This window comes from Parasteatoda tepidariorum, chromosome X1 (assembly GCF_043381705.1).
Source record: "Parasteatoda tepidariorum isolate YZ-2023 chromosome X1, CAS_Ptep_4.0, whole genome shotgun sequence".
Taxonomy (NCBI): domain Eukaryota; kingdom Metazoa; phylum Arthropoda; class Arachnida; order Araneae; family Theridiidae; genus Parasteatoda; species Parasteatoda tepidariorum.
The window spans coordinates 73,357,614-73,373,849 of record NC_092214.1 but is presented as its reverse complement, the minus strand read 5'-3'; the positions used below and the strand labels follow the sequence as shown (position 1 = coordinate 73,373,849).

The 16,236-nt window shown below is 29.7% G+C and overlaps 1 protein-coding gene across 3 annotated transcripts in view; it reads right to left on the bottom strand.

The window, feature by feature from the left end:
• LOC107440073 (WD repeat domain 81) overlaps nucleotides 1-16,236 on the bottom strand; it is a 107,548-nt gene that overhangs the window by 12,415 nt on the left and 78,897 nt on the right. For 2 of the 3 annotated variants that reach the window (XM_016052860.3, XM_071187794.1), the window contains 4 exons: nucleotides 13,433-13,529; nucleotides 6,942-7,069; nucleotides 2,945-3,104; nucleotides 87-211 (listed from right to left, as the gene is read on the bottom strand). In XM_016052860.3, the coding sequence (XP_015908346.2) occupies nucleotides 87-211; nucleotides 2,945-3,104; nucleotides 6,942-7,069; nucleotides 13,433-13,529 (510 nt within the window). Of the gene's footprint in view, nucleotides 1-66; nucleotides 212-2,944; nucleotides 3,105-6,941; nucleotides 7,070-13,432; nucleotides 13,530-16,236 lie in introns of all 3 variants that reach the window. The other variant, XM_043048186.2, reaches the window with a different exon arrangement.

Below are 16,236 nucleotides of genomic sequence, written 5' to 3'. Positions count from 1 at the left end.
CGGCATAATATTTTAGTTTAGAAAGCAAAAGTGTAATGGGTGAAAAGACAATTGAACAAGAGTTACATTAAGAAGAATATATTAACCGATGAATGTCTGAAGTTTAATTTGCTTGAAGTCAAAATGTTGATCTTTATCACTTCGTCCTGTTTCATGCTCCCAGTATGCAAGCCAATTTCCTTTTAAATGGCGTTGACTGTCATCCATTTTTCTAAAGAAACAAATATAGGAATCAAAACATAATTTTTGAATTCTTTTTTTTTTTGTTTAATATTATAAATTCTCACACTTTGTACAAATTATTTTATCAAATTAAAGAATATTCTTTACAAAGCAATATATTACGTATTATCTGACATTCTCTCCTCAAAATAAACCAATACCATATATTCTTACTTACAAAAAGTAGCAATTTTTATCATTTATAACTGGAATCATTAATAAAAATGCATTTAATAGCATTCTTCAAATGTACAGTGAATATATGAACTATATATACTAATGCATATAAACTGAATCTAACTTTTGTTTTTCAAATACTGATTGTTTTTCAGCTTGTCCAAAAAAATAATTAGTGGAAGGAGTTAAAATCCTATTATTATTGTCTTTTAGAAAATATTATGGGGAGGAGATTTGATTCATTTCCATTTCTAACACTCATTTCTAACACCCATTTCTAAAATTTATTTTCATTTCTAACATTTCTATCCATTTTTAGACAGAAAAATGTCTCAGGAAAAGGCTATTCAAATTCATTTTAAATAACCATATAAGAGACCAACTAAGTTAATGTTTCAAACTCTGAATCTACCATGCTCAAAAAGAAAGAAAGGTGAAAAATATATAATCGTAAATTTTATGCAAGAAGATTTAAAAGAGAAAAAAACATTCATATCATTTATTTATTCTAAAAAAATATTGTGCATGCTGATGTTCATAGAATGATGAGAGAACATCTATAGAATTGTTTTTCATGTGTGACCTTAAAACAACAAGTTTATTCTCAATGAAATCTCACCACTTCTCAAAATGCCTTCCACGTGATAAACTATGGAACTACTTAGAAAGGTATTTTTTTCAGCCTTTTGTTCTAATGTCTCAGAGAAACATATTTTTCTTTCAAAATTTCCATGAAATATTGCTAATGAGACCATCACAGCTTGTCATAATGTAGTTTACTTCCTACAAAATAAATTGTTTTCCTTATTTATGTAGAATTGAAAGGATATCAAAATCATTTCAGCCTCTTCAGTATTGCCACTTCCACAGGCAAAGGGGCATTTCCTGACTTTTCATTGTGTTATCTTCAGAATGTAAGCTCTTATTGGTAATATATATATATTTTTGTGGGGCATCTGTCATTCTTAATATTTTTAACAATAGCTAGTTCACTACACCTGATGAAAGGACCACACCATTACCAAATTAAATGCATATTTTGCATTCATTATGTCAATAGAGCTAGTATGGATGTGACAGATAACAATTGACGACTTAAAACTTTTTATTTTTGCAATTATGCGTGAGCTTTGAAAGACTTCAGCTTAATGGATACTTTCTTTTGTACTAAACTTTGCAGCTTCTGACAAAAATAAAAATTAGTATAATTTCTCATTATATAATATATAAATTTGATGAAAGTGTTAAGAAAACAAACCGGTTAAGAATTAAGCTAATAACTAATATTATTTTGTACTTTAATGTGTAATATTAAAAAGTTTTTAAAACAAAATTTTTAATCTAAAATGATATTTTCATTCAATCAATATGGGGTTCAAATATAAAATTAATAGAAGTTTGGCACATTTTTTAATCATTTAACATATTTGTTGTAGAAAAGATAAAAATCCCTATTTTTTTTTAGTTTTTTAATTTGAATTTACTATAAACGCATTTTCTGATATTTTCAGTATCTTTAAATATTTTTTTTCTTCATAATTTCATTAATGTTTCGATGAAATTTTCGCATAAAATATTTATATGTTTCTATGAAACATGTGTATGTGACATTTTGCGCACTTCTAAAAGAAATGAAGGTAAAAGGTTAAGCAGAATGATCTCAACAGAAAATGTGAGACAAATGATTTGAATATAAAGAGAAAATGTAACCAAGTTATGTGAGAAATTTAGAAAGATTGTCTGAGACAAAGTGAAAAGGTTATAACAGGTTCAGATATCAAATCCCAAAAATGATCCAAAACAAACTTCTACACACATGAATACTGATTCTTAAGTACAAGAAAAACCAGTTCCATTTGGGATTAATGCAAAAGGAATTTATCTAAATGAGAAAATCATTTATAAAAAAATAGTACATCAAAACAATAGTAACAAAACTTACCCCCCTGATGAGTGTCTATGCTGGGCCCACGAAAGCTGCAGTGTAGCATATGAAGATAACTACATCACATGTAAATTATATGCATAATACTCTTAAATTATCATACTAAATAATAATCCAGAAATTCTAGTATTTCAAAATTTCCCATACAGTTAACATGAGCATCCTACTAGTGGGGTGCATATGTTAACCCTAACTGGTCGCACCCTTCATTTTCACCCTTGCCTTATCCCATGAGTGGGGTAAGCCTGAGTGCTTTGACTTTTCCTAGAAAATCATTCATAAAAAATAGAAGAAATGAATATATTGATTAAATCTGACAGTTTCTGGGTCAAACAGTTTAGCTTCAACATGCCTTTGCATCAAAGCTACCCAATCCAACCCCACTTTCCCTACATACTTAAATGTACAACCATGGTCATTTTTGTACTTCTGTAACTTATAATAAAATCTATAATTTATTGAATCTAACAGAGATTAACTCAAAGTACAACAGAGATTAACTCAAAGTACTTTTTCAGCATTACCCTGTTAACATAAAAAACAAGGTCAGAACAAAAACGAAATTGGTTAGCATATTAAGATTATGAAATAAAATTTTACCGTTTGATTAAATTCATATCACATTTTAAGGCAGGTTTGTCACCATTAGGAGATGTACTAAACAAGGTGTGATTGTCGTCTCCAAGTCTAACATCAAGTCTATTTCCTATTACAACAACATTCTTCCCAAATATTCCACTAACAAAAGATTCATCTTGACCTATGAATAAAAACGTATGAGTACAGCTCACAATATAAAAAAGATATCCTCCTGAATAACTTTTGTTCAATTGATTAGATTTTCACAAACTAAACAACGATCAAAATGATTTAAAGGGGTGACCTAAAATATGATAATTAATTACTGCAGTACAGAACCATTTATCCAGTATCCAGAAAATCAGGAAACATTTTGCTTGGTTTTCCCGCCATTTTGAACTAGAATGATTGAGGAAAAAAGTGGAAATTTGACTCATCCTGGAACTTGAGTAGAGGAAAAGGGGAGGTATTTTTCTCCTTCTTTGTGGAAAGAAAACTACAATATTTCCTCTGTGACCTTGAAATGTTTAGGTAAAGAGGAGGCAGGGAAGGGACTAATGTTTTATTTTCCTGTGTTTCAGAAGGAAATATTTATTTTCTGATAAGTTGCTGTCAATCAAACATAAAGGAGGGCACGCTGATTTCGTTTTCTCTTTGATTTACGAGGGGGTGGGGGAAATGCATTGCACATGCATATCAGTGAACAGAAGATGAAAGAGAAAAAAAAACAGAAAAATATATCCTGTATTTCACTAAGGAAAAATAAAAAAAGTGAAATAGAAATACAAAATATTAATTGGAATACGTAAACGATTAAAATTAGGCTATTTTTATTCAATAATTAAGTAGGAATATAGTTAAGCTGAATCTAATCATTTAAAAAATAATCAGAAGAATTTGGTAAATTATAACTCAAAACAGAATTGGCTGTGCTAGTGGGGGGAAAATACATAACCCATCAAGCTTTGACCAGACTACTACTAATAAAATTCTTAATTCATCAAAATAGAATGAATAAATTTTTATTATTGGTACAAATTAAATGATTCTAAAGAGAGTTATAAAACATCTTTTAAAACCAAAATTTGAGTACTAGTTAGTTTTTTTCAATGTATTATTTAAAAAAAGTGGGTTAAATAAGGAAAAAAAATTAAAAAATTTTTGCCACTCCTTATGAGAACATGAAGTTTTAAAATATCAGGACAAAATTAAATAATAAATAAGTATGAATTTTTTCTAAACTCGGTTCCTGTTAAATTTAGAATCTGGAATGAAAATTCGTAAATTGAACGACAATATAGTCTGAAAGCAAAATGACAGAGTGGTAAGCCCCGGGAATTATCAGGGAAAACGGATTCCAAGAAAAAGTCAGTGAATTGTCACAGGAAAAAGCAATTTTACCCAAAACTGGGGATTATTTAGAGAAATCGAGACTCGATCAAATTGCAGGAATTCACTCTTTCGTTTTTCGCAATATCGTAATTCGTGCTTGTGTAATAAGGGATTTAAAAAAATCAGATTTTTTCCCGAAGCAATCCTCATTAGGTGCATTTTCAAGACTCTTCTTTTATTCTTAATACTTTCTAAGTGTTGTCAATTGGATGTCTGAGTTCAGGAACTTGAAACTTTTGCCTCAAGAGTATTGACATGTTAGATTTTTTTAATCCAATTTAGTTACTCAATTTTTGTTATCCTTGATTTATTATGACAAACTGTTTTATAATTTCAGATAACGCATTATGATGAATTATTACAAACAAAACGTTTTTTTATCATGTGTTACATTTATCTACTTGACAATCTATAAACAAAAGAATATTTTTCAATTGAATGAATTGATAAAATACCATACAATTATTCATCACTAATATCAGATGATTATTTAAAAAAGCGAATTGCAGCTTTCTTTTTTTAAAAGAAGCTGCAATTTGCCAAAAGCTCACCAATATCTCGTCAAAAGTAGCCGCTGAATAAGGCTGACGATGAGATGGATTTTATACAGATTCGTTTAAAAAGTCTTTTTAATATTCTGTTTATAAGAGGATGGACTTTTTTTAACTGTCTACTTCAACGTCACAGTTAACAAATTGAATTAAAACAGTGGAAGCAAGCACAGGGTGCGTAGTCAATTATTTCAACGAAAAAAAAGCACCTTCCAAGAATCTTTTAAGCACTCAAAAATTATTTTTAAGAACTATATACATTAACAAAATGCAAAATAATTTTCAAGGACTTTACATGATCATATAAAATAACTAGTTTCTGACAAAGAACTCTACTTCTTAATTATATTAGCCATTATAAAATGATTGAGAGATTTTTCGGTTCGATATCAGAGAGTGGAAATGAAGCCTGAAATTGAGAATATCTTGCAAAATGCAGCAGAGTTGCACATGAGAGTGCAAGAATCTCACCGAACCCAGCTCAGTAGACGCACTTGCGGAACAAAGTATTTCATCAAACATGTAAAATGATTGTCGCTTTCATACGCTATGGACTGAGGGTACGCTGAAATGGATTGTTGTTGAATGAATTGTGAAAACATTGAATAGAGCAATGTGAAAAGTACGCTTTTGCATAATATGTGGCGAAAAAGCGACATGGTAACGAAAAAAATCTTTTTTGAAAAGGGAAAATTAAGCACTTTTTAAAAATTTTCAATGAAAAAAGCAACTTTAAGGGCTTTTAAAAAACGAAAATAAGCACCTTAAAGCACTTTTTTAAAAAGGCACCATGAAGCAAGATCTTTATTAAATTTTTTGGGGGGATAATCAACATTCGTTTTAAATTTGCAGCGGTTAATAAATGCTAAGCAAATTAATATAAAACTTTAGCCATAACTTATGAAAAACGCACAGGTAAAAACAATAACGGGTTTAAAAACGTTTCATATACATTTAAAAACTACAAATTAAAATTTTTTAAAACTACTTTTTTCAAGTGGATAATAGCTTAATCCCTTCCTTCTCCCTGTCGTGAAAATGACGGGGTGAGGTTTCGATCTCTATTTCTTGCTCCCGTGAAATTTCCGGGCTGGCGTGTTCAGTAGTAATGTGCCAATAAGAATAAAACTAATTCATTTCTTTTGCCCAGAAAACATTTTAATTCTCATTTTACACACCAGATGGTAGTACCAGGATATTTTTAAGGTAATTGTAGATAGTTAGTTTATTTTAAACTAGATGTCAGCACTAATCAAATACGTGTATTTGGCAAAGTAGGCACTTTTATGACTGTTTTCTTGAAAATTAACTGATCGTTAAGGGGTTAATAGGATAACAAAATAATAGGAAACAATTTTATTTTTCTGAGTTCTAAAACAAAAAATGTAGAGTTCAGCATTTTTGTAAGACGTCAGGGGGAAGGGGAGTTTTTCGACGGTGATAGAAGATTTTTACTTCAAATGATGGCAACATTACTATTTAATTAAGACTTGATATCCATTTTAGTCAGACATAAATTAAAACATTTTTTAAATTTTTATTTTAGTTTTGCATCAAGTTTCTTTGAGCTCCTACTTAAATTTCGATCTATAAAAGTGTGATAATAGCACCATTAATTTTAATTGAATTATTTCAAAAAACAATATTAAATTGTATTAGCACCAGGTACTAGATGGAATTTTCAGCATGACTGATGTTAGATTTGAGCCCAGATTCCTGAACTTATTAAAACAGCTATGTCACTGATAAAAATACATTAAAGATTTTGGAAAAATCGGGACTTACCTGGTTCTCGCACAGAACCTCTCAAATTTAAGTATAGTGCAAGTTAAATTAAACCTCTTTGTATAAAAAAGATTCTTAGATTTCAATTAAAAATATGAAAAGAAACAGTATTTTTTAAATATCTTAAAAATATTAAAAATATCTTACAAAATAAAATAACACTCAAAAAATAAAATTTTTTATATTTTTTTACAGGACAAAGTATTTATCTTTTAATTATGTACTTGAACATGTATGTTTATTTATATGATGCACCCTCTGAGAGAATATAAGGCTTTTTCTCAACATACCTAATGAGCGATCCCTTCGATGAGCAATCTGAGGACTTGAAACAGCAGCATCATTTTTAGAAAGAGAGCTCTGTATACATAGTTGTCTTATAAAATCATCATTTTTCAGTGTCTTTTCCATGTAATTCCTATAAGAAAGTAGTATTTTTATTAAAGAATTATATTTTCAAAGGCTCTCAATGTTGTATAGTAGTTTACAAACAGCAAAACAAACATCATTATAGAATAGCCAAGGCAACATCATTAGGAATATTTGTTTTGTTTTTTAACATTACAAAAGTAGAACAGTATAAAATGCTTGATTAAATAGTTGCTTTTCAATGCTAAAATGTAATTCATACTACTTGGTATTCATATTCATGAGATTTATAGATTATGTACAACAAATGATATTCATATGATTTACTAATTAAATGTAGTACGTGAATTATGAATCAACACAATAACTCTAATTCTCACAATTTATGAATCAATCAGCATGATTCATGAATGATCACATTCAAACGATTTACAAATAAAATTCCAAAACGCATGACCCATAGATGATGAGTATTTTTGCTAATTATGAGAAGTTTGGATACATTTAAAAAGTTTTGAATAAAATTGCAAATAATGCTTTAGATGTGTTTGGTTGCAAAGCAAGTGATAGAAAATCGACTATGTCATGTAATCAATTTTTTGATAATTGAGGTTCTGTTAATAATTGTAAATAATAATTTTACTATCAATTAAGATTTATAACACCAGATGGTGCTGAGGGCAAGCAATTTATTTTTCATTCTTTTCTACACTTCCTCTCTTCAGTTGGTTTACATTTATCCACTGAACAAGATGCAAGAATAAAATTATCTTAATACAGTCAAACCCCGCTATAGTGAACCTTCAAGGGACTGAAATTTTGGTTCACTATAACCGGGAGTTCACTATACCCGTTAAGCAGGTAATTTAACCAATGGTTCCCTAACTCCTCCCTTTTATTGCACATTATTCAAATAAATGACTGAAAAATATTAAGTAGTAGCAAAAAATGTGTTATTTTTCATTACTCTTCGTCTTGCGTGCAAAAAAAAATAGTAATTTTTAGCTGATGAGCAATCCTCAACATCAGATATGGAAACACTTCCTGACTCTCAAATAATTTTTCCTGAATTTATGTTATTCCACTTTTTAAACCTGTCTAACGAGCCATTCGAGAACATAAAAGTAGTTTCATAAAAACGCTTAGAAAATTCATCGACATTTGTCCAGATATTGGAATATTGCAGCTTCTTCAAATGGTGAACCACTTCAGTAATACTTCTTTAACATCCTTGTGATCTGCTTTTCTCAACTTTTTTCAGCTATCTAAATTTTTTTCATGGGCAGAAATTATTAATTACCTATTTTTCCATATGTTACAAACTGCAGATTTGGAAAGTTTATATTCCCTGCAAATATCAACTTGATTGCATCCATTTTCAATTTTTTAGATTATGCCCATTTTAACATCAATGGAGAACGTTTTACATTTACTGGTCGCTATAGTCAAATTTGAGACACTTGTTTGCAGACTTTTTTTTTAACTGAACTGAGCTGAGAGCAAAAAAGAGTTGAAATGAGGTCCTTATCAACACATATTAGTGTCCAACCCTTTGACCAATAATGAGTAATTACTCATTCCCTCTGACAGAAAATGCATATTGATGCCACTGACACCTTACAGGTGCATCATCTGCCAGGGTTTGTTTAGGGATTGGAAAGTGAAATAAAAGAAGCAAACGAGAAAAAATTCGTATCGCTACATTCCACTCTATAGATGGTTTTAAACATTGGTATATGTATTTATTTTGAAGTAGAAATTTCAAAATTATTCCAAAAAAATGAAGAAAAAAATCAGTCCAAGACAGAAAAAAGTTCATTATATCCAACTTCCTCACTTTTTTGGTTCACTATATCCACAAAAAATTACATTATGCCTGTATAGCAAGGCACGGGACCGAACATTTCGTTCACTATATCCGGGAGTTCACTATAAACTGTGTTCACTATAGCGGGGTTTGACTGTAATTTGTGTGACTATTATTGAATTTGACTTATGGTGCATCAAGGGCCGAAAAATAGGCCATCTGTATGAAAGCGAGTAAATTAACATTTGTTTTGTTTTGTTCTCCATAAAGTCGATAATAATTTGTTTTGATATTTCATTGTATTAAATATATATGCATTTGCATTTATTATTGCAGTAACGTGCGAGCTATTTATTTTTATAATGAATAATTTAGAGAAATTAAAATCGAAGCGAGCTGTAATCAGACAGTTGATTACGAAATTGATAAACAAGACTGACAAATTGTTCTTAGAAACACTTCCTGATTATGATACTTTGTATGATTCACTAAATCAGTTAGTTGAAAAAAATGAAACTTTAAAGGCTCTTGATTTGAAAATTGAAAAATATTTTGAAAAGAGCAATGAATTTGAGTGTGAAATTAGACAAAGTCAAAAGTATCAAGATAGAGTAGTGGCTTATAAAGGCAAAATCTAAAGACATATTCTGAAATGCCAGACTACAAGACAGGAAGGAACGGTTAATAGTGGTAACAATAATTTACAAGAAAATATAACTTATGGAAATATCTCGCACACTGCTAATGCTAAATTAACTAAATTGGAGATAAACAAATTTTTTGGTGATACCTGTGAGTGGCACAGTTTCTGGAATAGCTATAACATAGCAATGAGAGTCTTAAAAAAATTGATAAATTTAATTATCTTAAGATGTATTTAGAGTACTTTGAGTGCAATTTCTGGGTTTATGGGACCTAATTATGATTCTTCTATTAAGTTGCTAACCGAAAGATTTGGTAGGCAAGATTTAATTATCAGTAGTCATATGAATAACTTTTATCAATTAATTCTGAAAGAAATTCATATGATATTAAAGCTCTATGAGGCAACAATTTTCACAACAAAACAGAACACCAGATTTACTCTAACCTGACCTGCAGATCAATCATCAAAGACATTATCAAAACAACTTTGGAAGATACATTAAACCCACTGTAAATTTTTACTAACTCTGGACGTCCAACTACCGTATGGGTCAGCGTTTCCATATCCCCTGAGTCAACTCTAATTTTCTCGCTTTAATTACCTCATCACTGGAGACTCTGGTTCGGCGATTTTGATTTTTAGCCGGGATGACTATCCTTAAAACTGGACTTTTAGTGACTTTAAAAAATTTTTAAATCTCATGGTGTTCTTAGGTTGGATTTGAACTGTCCTCGTCATTCACACCATTTTAATCCACTTTTACTATTTCAACACTATTTTGATGATTTTACTATTTGTAACTCGTTTAATTGTTTCCTTAATAGGCAATTTGCCCTATGATTAGTTTTTAAATTTTATGCCATTTGATTGCCTCAATATAAGGGTCTGTTGACCTGGAATGGCAATTTATATTTTAATTTGCTTGTAATATTGCTGGTGTTTTAAATTTAATTGTGCTTTTAATCCTTATTTTAGGGTCTGTTGACCTGGACTTTTCATGGCATACATGCCAGATATATTTGTCAAGTTTTCTTAAAGATTTAATATTCTGACTAATTGTAGATAAATAATTTTGTTCAAGAGTATTGTTCGCCCGCAAAGTTTACGGGCTGTTGCCATTTGAATTTTGTATCTTATGTATTTTATGTTCTTTAATTTTTTTTTTATTTGGTTTTTAATAAACATTTACCCGTATGCCTTCAATTGGGGCAGGTCGGGGTAAATATTTTTATGATATTAAAGCTCTACGTAAGTTCTATGATGAATGTGAAATCCACATTCGCAGTTTGCAATCAATGAATGTTACAAAAGGTAGTCATGGTAATTTACTCTGTCCTGTTATTTCACAAAAGCTACCAGAGGATTTAAATTTAGATTATAATAAAAATAGAAAATTGAGGGTAGATTTTGACATTGATGAACTAATTTCATTTATTAGAAAAGAGGTAGAATGTAGAGAAGCCTCACATGTGTTGTCTAACAGTTCTAAAAAACTAAGTGTTTATTTTGAAACACAGCAACGGTCGGAGAGCCATAGTAAACATAATTATAATCCAAAGCTCTCATCTTCCTCGGCATTAGTTTCGGCATCTAACAATATATTTTGTTTGTTTTGTAATTCCAAAAATCACGAATCGAAAGATTGTTCTCTAAGCATAGAAGAAAAAAAAACAAATGCTTAAAGATCAATTTCGCTGTTTCCGGTGTTTAAAGAAATACCACACATCAAAAAAATGTTGGAGTAAATGTATTTGCACATTGTGTAAGAAACCACATAGCGAATTAATTTGTGATAAATCAGCAAATAAATAATGAGTCGAAAGAGAAAAACGATACTTTGGCATCTGTTACTGCTTCATGTGTTTCGAAACGAAAACAAAATGAAATGATCTATTTAAAAAATTCTTTAGCATATTGTATTTATGGTAATGTAAAGGAGTTGGTTAGAATTTTATATGACTCTGGTAGCCATTGCAGTTTTTTTAAACGCATATTTATAATGAGTTGAACCTCAGGACCATTAAAACTGAACGGTTGCAGGTTTTCGGTTTTGGAGAAAAAATTTCCAAGGGGTGTTCTTAAGATTTAGTGAAAGTGAATCTTCAGAACAAAATAGATAAAAATTAAATGTTTGCATTGAAGCATTCGTAGTAGAAAAAATAACGTGTGGGGAAATAGCCGCACCCCTTAAGAGAATTAAACAATTAGCAAAGAAAAAATTTTTTCTTTTGGATACCGGAGAAACAGTTGATATAGACATTTTGATCGGTGCCGATTTCCTACATGACGTAATCTTTGATATGTCTTTGAGGTTGGGAAAAGGACTCGTTGCAACCGATAGTTTATTTGGTTTCGTGGTTCAAGGGAAATTCATGAATAATTGCCAATTAAGTAAGATTGTAAATAATACTATAATATCTGATGTTGATTATTCTTTGTTTTGGAGCCTTGAACGACAAGGAATAAATACTATGAATGAAGAAAATGTTGAAAATAAAAGTGAATTGTTAGAAGGTTTTAATTCTGATTTGCATTTTGAAAATAATAGGTATAGTGTACAACTTCTCTGGAGACCTAATACAAAACATCTGTTAAATGATAACTTTGAACTGGCTTCAGAAAGGTTTGACAAATTAAAAAGGAGATTTAAAAATGATAAATCCTTGTTTGAAGAATATAAGAAAGTTATAAAAATTTACAAAAATGAAGGGATAATTGAGAAAGTTAAAAACACTGATCCCCAAACTTATAAACAATGTTATTTACCTCATAGGGCGGTTATAAGAAACGATAATGATTTGAATGCAGAAGAGCTCCGAAATGCTGAAGATATACAAGTAAAGCTTACTCCAGTAAAATACTTTGATAGTGAGATACGAGCTCTCCAATCTAGTTTGCCTATTCCAGCTTCTTCTACTATTTTCAATTTAGCTCCTTATCTTGATGAAAAAGGTATCCTGGGAATCACAGGAAGATTGGATGAAGGAGATTATTCTTATGATGAGAAAAAGTCTATAATCATACCAAGACAGTCTAAATTTGCAGAGTTGCTTGTCAAGCGAGAACACAAAAATGTATTTCATTCTGGAGTAGAGAGCACTCTAGTACAAATTCGGAGAAGACTTTGGGAACCTAAAGGAAGACAATTAGTAAAAAGGTTGTCTCGAAATGTTTTATTTGTCGCAGATACACAGCCAAATCTTCTACCCAAATGACTGGACAGCTTCCAAAAGATCGAATTAGTGAAACTCTTGCTTTTACTGTATCCGGAATTGATTTTGCCGAACCAATCTACATCAAGGGTGAAAATGAAATAAAGAAATCATCTATAGCCTTGTTCACATATGCAGTCTCGAGAGCAATACATCTTGAATTAGTCACAGACATGTCTACTTCGACTTTTCTGCTCGCATTCAGATTTCTCTCTAGAAGAGGTGGTTGTCATACAATTTACTCCAACAAAGCCAAGACTTTTAAATGTACCGATAAAGAGCTACAGAGATTATTTGATTAGAGATTATTGAAAAGAAGAGAACAAGTTATCTTTTTTATAAAAGCTATTTCTATTTACACTTATTAATTCAATAATTTATATTTGAGATCTGAAATTTCAACAGAGAATGGGAATTAAGATGTAGTGTTTGATATTAAAAAATAAACCAAATTGAACTGAAAAAACTAACAACTTACTTGATTAAAAACATGATTGAATGAAAAAAAATTTTATGTTAACATATTAATTCTAATTTATGTATCATAACTTATAAAAATTACTTGAAGAAAAAAATTTAATTATGATAAAAGCTAAATATTGAATATAGAAATAATTTTGCAATTTTTTTAATATATATTTAATAATATTTTTTGGATTGCTTTACTCTTTGATTGAAAAAACAAAACATTACACGCACTGGAACAAAAATGAGTGTTCCCAAAATTCCCTCTTCTAAATTTCTTACCTGCCAGTTAATTTGCATAATGGAATGTAAGCCAAAAATGCCATTTCAAAGGAAAAAGTGTCTCTCATTTCAAAAAATGCTTGCTCGTTAAATGGACCTGCAAGAAATAATTTATCTTTTTTCACAATAAATTTACTAATTATTTAAAGTATATTTGGTGTTTGTTCCCCAAATCAATGGAACAATAAAGATAACTTACAAGGCAGATTTTGTTAAATATAACGATATTACATGTTTTTAAAAGAACATAATTTCCTAACTGAAATATTATTTTCCATGCACAATTAATAAAACTGATTAAAAAATAGCATTCATTTGTTTAATTTTGAAACTATTAATAAGGGCAGTCACAGAAGGAAAATGTAAAAAATCAAATATAAGATAAAAAATTGGATATAAAATTTTTTTACTGAAACTTTGCTTGCAACAAATTATTTTTAATGGTAGATTAAAAGAGAGGAATATTTTTAAAAAAACAACAATATATTTAATAATTACGGAATGCACGAGTAAAGGGAAAAGGGTGAAAAGAGATTCAACTAAAAATTTTGTCTTCTTTATCATAAGCAAGCGATTTAATGTATTCAATGCAGAATTTTTTTTTGCAACATAGCTTTTATTTCATCTAACAAATATACATTTTTATGAACCAAAACATCACCAAACAATTTAAATACCGCTAGCCTTTGTTATTTTGTATTTTAAAAAAATTTTTATTAAAAAAAATTTCACACTAAATAATATTTGATCTAATGATCTGATTTTCATGTACTAAGAATCAGTTAGGCAAAGTTGACTCAGCCTTTCATCCCTTCAGTGGGTCGATAAATAAGTACCAAGTATGCTTGGGAACTAAACACTGGGGGTTTCGCGTTCGGCTGACCATCTGACCGGAACATCTGCTCCTGCACCCCAGAGCCCAAGAAAACTGAGATGGGTACAGTAGGCCTTGGCCCTCATGGGCTGTCACACCGCTGAGTTTAGTTTAGTTTAGATCAGTTTTCATGGTTTGAAGGGCACACTTCAAACATGCCATTGAACTGCAGAAAAATAATTGCATAGTTAGTTTTATCACCTACATCTAGGCTAATAAGTTTGTTAATATTTTTAAGAATGATTGCAGCTTTGCTATATAAGATAAAATAACATTCCATCCTAATATGATGGATTTTAGCTTTTCAAAATTTACTAATACAGAAAGAAACTCTATTATTCTAGAATCTTTTTCTTCACAAAAAATAACAAACAAAAAAAAACAAGCAGAATTGTTTACGTAATTTTTGATAAGAAATAAGCCGTTTTACACGTTCATTATAGCTATATTGAAAATATTGAGTACAATATTTCACTTTCTTGTTCATATTGAAGTTGAAAATGAGAGAATCATTTTCAATTATATTAAACTTTACTTGAAAGTTTAGTCTTACAAATGAATATTATAAGCAAAGGATTGATAATACAACATATAAAAGATAGGTAATTTTTAAGGAGATATACTGAGTCTTAATGCTTCTTGTTCATATACCATGTACCAGCAAACACTGAATATTTTACATGATTGGCTTTGTGTGCCTAGCAAATTTTTTAAATTTATTACGCAGCTGGGTCCAGGTACTCAGAAAAATTGGATTTATTTACACTGGGTACAATAGCATTTATGTAATTACACCTCTAAATAATATATGAGGGCAAAGTGACCCTCACAAAAAACTTTTTAAATGGAACTAACCTGTTGGTGCTACCACTTGAATTAACTGGAATATGAAATCCACAAAATCTCTCATAGTTAGTCTAACAGTAAAAGAACTCTAATCTGACCAAATGGAAATTGAATTAACTTATTGCATAATGTATAAGAAACATGTTTTTTTTGGATGAAATGTATTTTTAAGCTACAAATAGTTATCTTCATGTATACATGCTTAGGTTCAATAAAAGTGAATTAAGTTTAATCAAAACTATTATTGTTTTTATGAATCCTTTTATGCTTTTTATAAATATAATTAATTGTGCAAAGCACAAATGAGTGTTAACTAGCAAAATTGGTCAGAACTGAAACTCATTCTCCAGATCCAGATAGTAACCAAGTAATAGAAATTTGGCTGGCTACCAGGTAATTGCCCTGTACCTAATAAATCCCTATAATTAGTTTTTCAACTGAGATTGCTTCTATTATAAGCAAAGTTCAAACATTAAATAGATAAATTTTCAGGAAAAAAGAGCCTCACAATATATAATACAAAGTATAAAGTTTAATACATTTTACAATGCTACAAGGGAATTAATAATTTTGCAATTTTGTATCACAGACAACCCTCAAAATAAAAACATATCAGTATAATTTGATCAGATGAGATGTATGTAGATTGAGGTGAGAAGGATAATCTCTGTTAGAGTACTTATATTGCTTCCCTCAAATACTATTTTTAGGCATTCTTTAAAAAATGTTTTTTTTCTTTCTTTTGATTTAACGAAATAATAATATAGTAGATACTAAACTGTATAAAACAAAGGAACTAACTTAGCCTGTCTCTCATCATACAATTGTATTTGCTTACTAACACCAACAGTTTTATTTGAATGTACTAAAAGTAAATAATTTGACACTTTTATAAAAGTAGGATAATTTTAAAAAGAGGGAATAGAAATGAAAAAATAGATAAAGAAATAATAAATAAGCATAAGAAGATGAGGGAACAAACAACACATGCTCACCATTTTAAAAAATATCAAATATTTATAAAAAGTAAGATTTTGTATTTATTAACATTACAACAAAAAAACTGCAGTAACTTTAAAGGAAT